Source organism: Oryctolagus cuniculus, chromosome 2 (assembly GCF_964237555.1).
Source record: "Oryctolagus cuniculus chromosome 2, mOryCun1.1, whole genome shotgun sequence".
NCBI classification, from domain to species: domain Eukaryota; kingdom Metazoa; phylum Chordata; class Mammalia; order Lagomorpha; family Leporidae; genus Oryctolagus; species Oryctolagus cuniculus.
The window spans coordinates 46,428,194-46,439,743 of record NC_091433.1 but is presented as its reverse complement, the minus strand read 5'-3'; the positions used below and the strand labels follow the sequence as shown (position 1 = coordinate 46,439,743).

Sequence of the window (11,550 nt, the reverse complement as noted above, 5' to 3'; positions counted from 1 at the left end):
AACAGATGTTTTAGGAATCTGCCTATTTGCCAAAGCAAGAATCCTAGCTCTGTTCTGCAAATATTCATCCTTTTCACGCCTTTGGTTTTACTCTTTGTAAAATTAGAATGATACTTCATAGATTGTGGTGAGAAGTAAATGAAATAAACATGTGAAGCATCTAAGAAAGCCTGGTTCTTCGCATGGGTTCCTGATTTAATCTTTAAATTTAACTTAAAGAGAAATAGGAACCTAAAATACTACTAACTTTCAAACTGTGAAACAAAAGAATCAAGCATCACATGTGAAAAGTGCCTCAGGAATCTTGTAAAGGCAAGACTCTTACACCAAGCAACATCAGAATTCGACCTCGCGTTCAACTGGGCCAAAGACTACAATTCCCAGAAACCCCTTCGACACGGTCCCGGGAACGGCGTCCGGAGTCGTTGCGAGGCCCTGTGGAAGGCGTGGCTTCCCGGAGAACCCGGTGTTTTGCCTCCCAAGGGCGGGAGAATCTTGGAGACAGCCTCCTGAGTGGGCGGGGAGAGAGCTGGTGGGCAGCCAATCCCCGAGGCAGCCCCTGGAAGCGTTGAGCAGCGGCGAATCGGAACGCAGGAGCTGCCGCCGCGTCTGGCGCGCAGTGGTTTGAATACTCTTACCCGCCGCGGGCGCTCTCCTCAGGAGAGGTCGTTTTCGTGCCTGAGGAGACGTGTGCTTGCTCGGTTGAGGGGCGTTCTGGGCTCTGAGGCTCAGGTAACCGCTGCCGAGGGCCAGGGTGGCGGGGCGGGCAGCTGGCCGAGGAGGACGCGCGGCTGCGGAGCGCGGGGGCGAGTGTCAGGGGTAAGAGCTTGTGCCCTGCTTGGTGGCTTGGCGGGCTCGAGACGTGGGGCGCCCAGCGGCCCTCAGCCGTCACCTGCGCCGGGTTCCACCGTCCGGAGGCCGGCGTGTGCACGTCTTTTTGCCCTTGACGGGATTCGGGAGAGGCGCTGCTTTTTCTCTCGCCTTTGCTGAGCCCTTGAGCTTCGAGTCGAGGAGGGGGCAGTGCATGAACTTGATTGGCAGCGGGCGGCTTGCTCCAGGCTGCTCGGCTGCTCGCGCTGGGGACGGTTCTGCTTGGCCCATTTTCTTGCTGGGTTCCGCCTTCATTGAACTTGGGTGCAGGTTGAGAAGATGGTTAAGCAAGAAAATGTGATAAGTGGAATACTAAGGCAATGAGGGGTGCCGTGGGAGCGGAGAACACAGCGCCTGGCGGAGAGCAGTGACATGGGGACAGTGTCAAGAAAGATGGTCCACAAAACAGTGTTTAAACTTGGTGTGAAATAGTTGTGCTGTTTAACAAAGTGTGCCCTAAATGGGGATAAAAACTCTTCCCTTTGGTGGGATTATTTTCCAGGTTGAAATATGTGCGTGTTTGTGTTTTTTCTTTCCTTGTATTTACAAACTACTGTAGTGTAGTATTTTTTTCCTCTCTTTAAATTCATGGTTTACATCTTTATTAAAATAATTTGCTTAAAAACACTTTTTTTGAACCTTTGTAGACTAAAACCCATCTGAAAACTTTTCAGATTTTTATAATATAATTTTGATAGTGGCTTTAATATTAACTTGAGGAATTTGACTATTCCATTGCTTTTAGAAATTTGATTAAGAAGATGGAAACTTTTACTCCAAAGAAGAGGAAGCAACATTCCTTGAATGGTGATAGGTGAGTCTCATCCTACGAATGGAAACTCTTAAAAAATATATTGTTGTTGGCCGGCGCCGCGGCTCACTAGGCTAATCCTCCGCCTTGCGGCGCCGGCACACCGGGTTCTAGTCCCTGTCAGGGCGCCGGATTCTGTCCCGGTTGCCCCTCTTCCAGGCCAGCTCTCTGCTGTGGCCCGGGAAGGCAGTGGAGGATGACCCAAGTTCCTGGCTTCGGATCACCGCGATGCGCCTGACACAGCGCGGCGGCCATTGGAGGGTGAACCAACGGCAAAAAGTAAGCCCTTTCTCTCTGTCTCTCTCTCACTGTCCACTCTGTCAAAAAAAAAAAAATACATTGTTGTCTTTATTCTCTTTACTATTTTTTCTTTTTTTTTTAAGATTTATTTTATTTATTTTTTTTTTACTTGAAAGTCAGTTACACAGAGAGGTCTTCCATCCGCTGGTTCACTCCCCAATTGGCTACAATGGCCGGAGCTGCACTGATCCGGAGCCAGGAGCCAGGAGCCAGGAGCTTCTTCCATGTCTCCCAAGTGGGTGCAGGGGCCTAAGGACTTAGGCCATCTTCTACTGCTTTCCCAGGCCACAGCAGAGAGCTGGATCGGAAGAGGAGCAGCCGGGACCTGAACTGGTGTCCATATGGGATGCTGGCGCTGCAGGCGGAGTTTTACCCGCCATGCCACAGCACTGGCCCCTCCTATTTTTTCTAAAATTTCCACTCATCGATTAGCCTACTCCTTGTGGGTATAGTAATATTCTATATTCTTTTTTTATTTATATGACAAGTAGAGTTACAGGCAGAGAAAGGTCTTCCTTCCGTTGGTTCACTCCCCAAATGGCTGCTACAGCCGGCACTGCGCCGATCCGAAGCCTGGAGCCAGGTGCTTCCTCCTGGTCTCCCATACGGGTGCAGGGGCCCAAGCACTTGAGTCATCACTGCACTGCCTTCACGGGCCACAGCAGAGAGCTGGACTGGAAGAGGAGCAACCAGCACTAAAACCTGGCGCCTATATGGGATGCTGGTGCCGCAGGCAGAGGATTAACTAAGTGAGCCATGGCGCCGGCCCCATAATATTCTGTATTCTAATTCTAGTCTGGAAATATAGGATGATTTCATGGTGAATTAATCCTTTCTGACGAGATTCAAAAGAGCTGTTTTCTTTGACTAGGAAGAATCAAATCTTTTATTACCTTATTCCTTTTCACTCTCTTCTGTAGTGTTTAATATAGTCTTTAATATATATATAGCCATATAATATATGCTCGTTTGTAAGCAGTCTTAAAAAGTTTGTGTACATTAGTCCCTCCTTATCGGCAGTTTCACTTTCCACAGTTTCAGTTACTCATGGCCGATATCAGTCCAGAGATATTAAATGTAAAAGGTGAGAGTAGTACAATAAGATATTTTGAGAAACCACATTCAATTAGCTTTTATTACAATATATTAATAGGATTGTCCTATTTTGTTATTGTTATCTCTCACTGTAGCTTATTTGTGAATTAAACTTTTTCCCCAGAAACCTTTTATCTAAGGTATATAAACTTCATACATTTCATAAATACAACTTGAGGAACATAGTGATTCTTCCCACCCTCCTTCCTGTACTCCTACCCTTCTTCCTCCCTCTCCTATTCTCATTCTTATTCTTTACTAAGATCTATTTTCAATTAACTTTATACACACAAGATTAACTATACTAAGTAAAATGTTCAATAAATAGTATTAAAAAATGTTCTTCAGCACTTGAGATAAGGTTTGTTCAAATCATCACATCTCTAAGTGTCAGTTTCACTTCTATAGATTGTTTTAGGTGCTCTATTAGTTACCAAAAGATCAGGGAGAAATTACAATATTTGTCCTTTTGGGACTGGCTTATTTCTCTAAGTATAATGTTTTCCAGTTGCATCCTTTTTGTTGCAAATGACAGGATTTAATTATCTTATGGCTGTGTAGTATTCTATGATGTACATGTCCCATAATTTCCTTATCCAATCTTATGAATTAAACTTGGTCACAGGTAGGTGTAGGAATAAACAGTGTAGTCACATACTTTGTGTGTGTGTGTGTGTGTGTAGGATTCTGTACTATCTGAGGTTTTAAGCATCCATAGGGTCTTGGGACATATCCCCTAAATATAAGAACTGCTGTACTTAGTATTTGCTATGTGTCTTACCAGAGATATAGATTATTCCCAGTAGAAAAGACCCCAGAGGGTCAGTTTATTATAGATAATTAATCATGATAGGAGACTTGCCAGCTAGTTGAACAAATGTATGGGCTATAATTTGTATATGTCCAAAAAAATGGAAATTTTTTGCAGATTTATTTATTTGAAAGAGTTAACAGGGCTGTGGGGGCAGAGAGAGAGAGACAGAGACAGAGAGCTTCCCTCTGCTGATTCACTTGCCAAATAGCTGTAACCACTGGGGCTGGGCCAGACCAGACCAAAGCCAGGAGTTTCTCCTGGGTCTTCCACATGGTTACAGAGGCCCCATACACTTGGGCCATCTTCCACTACTTTACCAGGTGCATCCCATATAGGATGTTGGCATCCCAGGCGGTGGCTTTACCACTACGCCTGCGATGCCAGCCTGAAATAGATTTTAAAATGCATACATTTATGTCAGAACTTTTTTGCAAACTCTTTTCTTTCCTTTTCTTTCTTTAAATTTGTTTGGAAGACAGAGTTTAGATCTTCTGTCAGCTGGTTCACTCCCCAAATGGCCGCAATGGCCTAAGCTGGGCCATTCTGGAGCCAGGAGCTTGTTCCTGGTCTCCCGCATGGGTGCAGTGGCCTAAGTGCTTGGGTCATCTGTTGCTGCTTTCCCAGGTGCATTAACAGGGAACTGGATGGGAAGTGGTGAAGCCCGAACTGGAACTGGCACCCTAATGGGATGCCTGCACTACAGGTGGCGGCTTTACCTACTATGCCACAGTGCTGACCCCTGCAAACTTTTCATGAACAGGATTGGGATTTTGTTTTGTTTTGAAAAATGAGTGCTTTGTTTGATGAAGACCGAATTCGAGAAACTGTTTAAACCTCTCCATAAAGTGTAGATATGTTTGATGAGGAAGGCTTGTATTATTTTTAATATGACTTATGAGTAGTTATTACTTGGTGCTATATTTATATAAATTTTTAAGCAATATAGTGAACTTATGAATGGACTTTGTTTCTTTTTCATAGCCTTTTATCAGACATTCCATCAAAGAAATTAATTTTGGACCATACTGAAAATCTGTTTCCATCACCTGATTTTTGTCAGAACAATGATAAAAACGAAGAAAAGGTGCTATGTTCTCAACAAGACCGCTTCATTTCAAATCTACTCAAAACAACTGAAAAAAATAGATTGCCATCTGCAAATCAAGGTTCACCATTTAAATCGGCTGTAGCCCCTGTATCCTTTTACAACAAAGATAAATGGTACCTCAATCCACTGGAGAGAAAGCTGATAAGAGAGAGTAGATCTGCTTGTCTGAAAACTAATAATGAAAATAAATCTTTCCCTAGTGTGATAGAAAATATTCAGGGAAAACCAGTCTGTTCAAAGAAGAAGAACAAAAAACCACAGAAGAGTTTAACTGCTAAGTATCAACCAAGTTATAAACAGATAAAGCCTATATCCAGGAATTCTAAAAGTTCCAAACAAAACCGAGTGACCTATAAGCCAGTTGTGGAGAAAGAGAATAATTACTGTCCAGCTGAAAATAATATGGATGCTCCCCGGGTTTTAAGCCAAAAAATAAAACCACAAGTTACACTTCAGGGTGGAGCAGCATTTTTTGTTAATAGAAAAAAATCCTCTCTTAGAAAGTTGTCTCTGGAAAATAAGCCATCACTGGAACACATCCAAAAGAATAAATCAGAAGAGATGGAGGATTGTGATTCAGAGACTGTCAGTGAAGGAAGAACTTTTGAGATGAAGCAAGTGCCAAGGTGTTTGTCACTAGAAAAAGAGAAGTTGAACATTGAGCTATTGAGGATAAGAAGCAAAAATGAAGAGAAATTAATAAAGGTAAAGAATGCTAAATATTTAAATTTTAATATTTTAGAAAAAGCTGGCTAACAAAACTTCAATACATGTAATATTCATAACTGTTATAATTTATTGTAATATACTTTTATTTACAGCCAGGAGAACTATTTTATAAAACCAGTATTACAGCAATTAGTCACTATAGAGAATTCAGAGTCAGTGGAAAGATGACTTAGTTTTTTGGCTTAAGGAAATCGGATATTTTGTTGGCATTAAGGTATACATTTCATTAAATTCCCTCATGAGTATTAAGTCTGTTCAGAGAAGCTTACTAACCTTTATTTGATACTCTGTTTTTAGAAAGTAGAAATAACAAAATTCAGAGAGTGTTAACAGTATAAGCGTATCATTTTTGGTTTGTTTTTGCTCATTTAAAGTGGTAGATTATGCCAGAATCTCTGCTATTTCATTTGGTCTTGCTATTACTAACACAGCTATCCTAGATTAGTACCATCTGATGGAAATAGAGTTTTGTTGTGGAGTGACTGGATCCAGGTTCTTTTCTCCAGTACTAGAAGGAATTCCAGGACAAGACATAGATAAAGGTCCACAGAAAAGCAAGGTTTATTTGTGTGCAAAGCTAAAGTACACACTCAAGAGGGAATGCAGACATGCTCAAGAGAGCTACACTCAATGAGGTTGGGTCCATCCGTTTATATGATCCAGAGACATAGAGGGTGGTGTCTGAGGTGGGGTTTATTCACAAGGGGTGGGGTTTGGGTCAGGACTGGGGTATTGTGGATTCTCCTGTTTTTGGAAATCCTGGTGTCAGGTGCATGATGGGAGTGGGGAGTGTCAGCATGGTAATTTTATTATATTGACCTTATAATTAGCTAAAGGTAATTGCAGCTCTTGCACCTGGCTGCCATGTTATTTTCAGCTGCTGCCAGCTTTCCACTGGGGAAGTTTGGGCAGTGCAAGTGGGGCTACAGCAAAAGCAAGACCATAGAAGAGGGCTGGCAACCTCAGTTCTTGATAGTCATCTCCTTGCCTACATCAGTGTGAACCACATGTCATTTAAAATTTTCTGATCATATTCAAACATTTAATACAATATACTTAAAATATTCCCATCTCAGTGTAATAAAAAGTTATCAATAGGATATGTTACTCTTTTTGTATGAAATTCTTATCCATATTTATACTTAACAGCATATCAGTTTAGGCTAGCCACATTTCAAGTGCTTATTCACAATAAGTGGCGGCTGGCTACCACATTAGACTATGTGCTATAGACCTACTTTCTTTTGTTTTAAATATTTATTTATTTATTATTTGAAAGAGAGAGAGGTCTTCCATCCACTGGTTCACTCCCCAAATGGTCACAATGGCCAGAGCTGGGCTGATCCAAAGCCTGGAACCAGGAGCTTCTTCTGGGTCTCCGACGCAATGCAGGAGCCCAAGGACTTGGGCCATCCTCCACTGCTTTCCCAGGCCATAGCAGAGAGCTGAATTGGAAGAGGAGCAGCCGATACTCCAACCAGTGCCCATATGGGATGCTGCAGGTGGCAGCTTTATCCAATATGCCACAGTGCTGACCCCCTAGACCTTCTATTGTTGACCTGCTGTACATGAAGGGTCTTCAGAAATTTGTGAAAAGTGTATACTTTAGGACAGCGCCGCAGCTCACTAGGCTAATCCTCTGCCTTGCGGCGCCGGCACACCAGGTTCTAGTCCTGGTCAGGGTGCCGGATTCTGTCCTGGTTGCCCCTCTTCCAGGCCAGCTCTCTGCTGTGGCCCGGGAGTGCAGTGGAGGATGGCCCAAGTCCTTGGGCCCTGCACCCCATGGGAGACCAGGAGAAGCACCTGGCTCCTGCCATCGGATCAGCGCGTGCGCCAGCGCAGCGTGCTGGCCGTGGCAGCCATTGGAGGGTGAACCAACGGCAAAAAGGAAGACCTTTCTCTCTGTCTGTCTCACTGTCCACTCTGCCTGTCAAAAAAAAAAAAAAAAGTGTATACTTTAAAAAACAATACATGGCGGCCGGCGCTGTGGCGCAATGGGTCATGCCCTGGACTGAAGTGCCAGCATCCCATATGGGCACTGGTTCTGGTCCCTGCTGCTCCTCTTCCAGTCCAGCTCTCTGCCTATGGCCAGAGATAGCAGTAGAAGATGGCTCAAGTCCTTGGGCCCCTGCAACCATGTGGGAGACCTGGAAGAAGCTCTTGGCTTCGGATCTGCACAGCTTTGGCCATTGCAGCCATCTGGGGAGTGAACCAGTGGATGGAAGACCTCTCTCTCTGTCTCAACCTCTCTCTGTAACTCTGCCTGTCAAATAAATAATATAAATCTTTAAAAAAAATGCATGGACTTGAAATTTTTTGCACCAAAATAAACAAAATATATATAAATAATTACATTTTCTTTGAACTTAAAAAATTTTTTAAAGTTTTAATTGAAAGGCAGAATTAGAGGAGAGACAGAGATCTTCCATCTACTGGTTCATTCCCTAAATGACCACAACAGCCAGGACTGGGCCATGCCAGAGCCAGGAGCTTCTTCAGGTCTCCCATATGGGTGCAGGGGCCCAAGCACTTGGGCCATCCTCCACTGCTTTCCCAGGCCAATTAGCAGGGGACTGGATTGGAACTGGAACAGCTGGGACTCGAACTGGTGCCCATGTGGGATGCTGGTGTTGTAGGCTGTGGCTTTAACCCAGTGAGCCAAAGTCCAACCCCTTTGAACTTTTTAAAATCAACCCATTTATATTCATCAAAACTCTGGCAGCTAGAGAAATGGATATTCATATAATGTTCGGTATACCCTCAGGCTCATATATATCCAGCAATTCAAGTGCTATAGACATTTCCCTCCTAATGTGCCTTTATTAATTCCTACTCACTGACAGATGTCAGATTCAACTCTATATTATTTGTAGTCACCTATATTTCAAAACTCAGTGGGAGAAATATATGGGTGGCTGATGAAACAAATCTGGCCCATGGATATTGTTTTTCACCTACATAATTTTAAAAATCTGAGCTCTTTTTATTGCAAGAGAGCAAATTGCTAGTATCATGAATATTAAAAGATGTAGCAAAGGGCCAGCACTGTAGCACAATAGATTAAACTTCAACCTGCAGCACCGGTATCCCATATGGGTGCTGGTTCATGTCCCTGCCTCTCTTCCAATCCAGCTCTCTGCTTATGGCCTGGGAAAGCAGTGGAAGATGGCCCAAGTAGTTGGGCCCCTGCACCCACAGGGGAGACCCAGAAGAAACTTCTTTCTGCCTTCGGATCTGCTCAGCTCCGACCATGGCGTCCATTTGGGGAGTGAACCACTGGATATAAGACCTCTCTCTGTCTCCCTCTCTCTGTCTCTATGCCTTTCAAATGAATAAATACATCTTAATAATAATTATAAATAAATTATATTTGTATTATATGAATATAATTAAAATTTTAAAATAATTAAATCTTAAAATCTTAGACCTTTCTACTTGATTTAATTAACTTTTTTTTTTTTTTTGGCAGGCAGAGTGGACAGTGAGAGAGACAGAGAGAAAGGTCTTCCTTTTTGCCGTTGGTTCACCCTCCAGTGGCTGCCGCAGCTGGCGCACCGCGCTGATCTGAAGGCAGGAGCCAGGTGCTTCTCCTGGTCTCCCATGCGGGTGCAGGACCCAAGCATTTGGGCCATCCTCTACTGCACTCCCGGGCCACAGCAGAGAGCTGGCCTGGAAGAGGGGCAACCGGGACAGAATCCGGTGTCCCGACCTGGACTAGAACCCAGTGTGCCGGCGCCGCAAGGCAGAGGATTAGCCTATTGAGCTGCAGTGCCGGCCTTTTTTTTTTTTTTTTTTTTTTTTTTTTTTTTTATTAACTTATTGTTTAATCATGGAGAGTCTCCCGAAATGGCTGCAATGGCTGGGGCTGGATTGATCTGGAGTCAGGAGCTTTTGCCAGGTCTCCCACACAGGTGCAGGGGCTCAAGGACTTGGCCATCTCTACTGCTTTCCCAGGCCATATCAGAGAGCTGGATTGGAAGTGGAGCAATTTGGATTCCAACCAGCTACCCATATAGGATGCTGGCACTGAAGGCAGCGGCTTTAGCTGCTGCGCCACAGTGCTGGCCCCGAGCCCTCATTTCTTTATGAAGAAATGTCTCAGAGCAGAGTTTCAGACCTTTTGACAGATGTGGGCTGTTCATTTCTTTCGATTAAATCAGTGTATATGTTCATATATATACTTAGATGAGCCAGATTTTGATAGGAGTTTTGCTTATCTATCATCCTGTAGGTATTATATCTGTAGTCCCCATTGTAAATGTTTCTTCATGTTTATCAAGTATTGCCATATATACTATTAAGTGAATCATGATCCTGCTGGCTAAGCCACTACGTTTAATTCCACTAAATCTCCATATTCTACTAACAAAATACTTCAGTGTTTTTTGTTTTTTTTTTTTTAAGATTTATTTATGTATTTGAAAGGCAGAGAGAGAGAGAGAGATATCTACTAGTTCACTGGGCTGATCTGAAGTCAGGAGCTTCTGGGTCTCCTAGAAGGGTGCAGGAACCCAAGGATTTGGGCTATCTTCCACTGTTCCACCTGGCAATAGAAGGGAGCTAGATTGGAAGTGGAGCAGCCGGGTTTCAAACTGGCACCCATATGGGATACTGGCAGTGCAGCCGGCAGCTTTACCTGCTACACCACAGTGCCAGCCCCACTTATGTGTCTTGATAGAGATTTTGATTACAAGGGTATATTAGTTTGTCAGAATTCATCAAACTAAATACTTGTGAATTTCACTGTTTATAAAATTGCCTCGGGCCGGTGCCTGGAGTGCCAGCCTCCCATATGGGCACTGATTGGAGACCGGCTGTTCCATTTCCATTCTAGCTTCCTCCTATGGCCTGGGAAAGTAATCCAGCAGAACAAAGTCAGGTTGGCCTGCAGTTTCTTTATCCATCTCCCAAGTGATAATCCATGTTTGATAATGAAGGTATAACTTTGATGTTGTGACATGGTATCTTCTCTATGACACTTTTTCCTGTGTTTTAAAAATTTTCTTTTGTGAGCCTCCCTTTAAGGGGCTAGGTACTGAGTTCTGTTTAGGTTTCAGTAGGCTGAGAAGCTGGTTTTTTGTGAATCTACAGTTTGAAAAACAGCTTTGCTTTGTCAAGATTTTGCTAAGTACTGTTGCTGGGCTTCATCTTTGGATGAATTTAATTTTCACAATTTATTATGGAGACTTGAGAAATGACAGATGGATTATTCCATCTTTCTGAGATATGATTTTGAGTAGGGGTTGTTATTTAATCAAAAATTTTCCTGAAGGGGCTGACGCTATGGCATAGAAGGTAAAGCTGCCACCTGCAGTGCTGTATCCCATGTGGGTGCTGGTTCGAGTCCCGGCTGCTCCACTTCTGACCCAACTCTCTGCTATGGCCTGGGAAAGCAATTGAAGATGGCCGAAGTCCTTGGGCCCCTGTACCTGTGTGGAAGACCAGGAAGAAGCTCATGGCTTCTGGTTGGTGCAGTGGCACAGCTCTGGCCGTTGCAGCCATCTGGGGAGTGAACCAGTGTGTGGAAGACCTCTTCTCTCTCTGCCTCTCTGTAATTGCCTTTCAAATAAATATGTAAATAATTAAAATTTTTTTTTTCCTGGGGCCGGCACTGTGGCTCAGCAACTTTAAACCACTGTCTGTGAGCACTGGTATCCTGTATAGGCACCAGCTCCCTTATGTGCCTGGAAAATCAGCAGAAGATGGCCTGAGTCTCTGTACCCATATGGAAAACCAGGAAGAGGCGCGTGGCTACAGCCTGTCTAGCCCCAGTTGTTGTGGCTATTTGGGGAGTGAACCAGCAGATGGAAGATCTCTCGCTGT

At 43.7% G+C, this 11,550-nt stretch overlaps 1 protein-coding gene across 2 annotated transcripts in view; it reads left to right on the top strand.

Annotated features, from left to right (window-relative positions):
• Positions 1–465: 465 nt before the first annotated feature.
• ESCO2 (establishment of sister chromatid cohesion N-acetyltransferase 2) overlaps positions 466–11,550 on the top strand; it is a 43,170-nt gene continuing 32,085 nt past the window's right edge. The window contains exons 1-3 of one of the 2 annotated variants that reach the window (XM_070068253.1): positions 466–819; positions 1,616–1,684; positions 4,872–5,703. In XM_070068253.1, coding sequence (XP_069924354.1) covers positions 1,632–1,684; positions 4,872–5,703 — 885 coding nt within the window. In that variant the 5' untranslated portion in view covers positions 466–819; positions 1,616–1,631. The remainder of the gene's footprint in view (positions 820–1,615; positions 1,685–4,871; positions 5,704–11,550) is intronic. The other variant, XM_008249219.4, reaches the window with a different exon arrangement.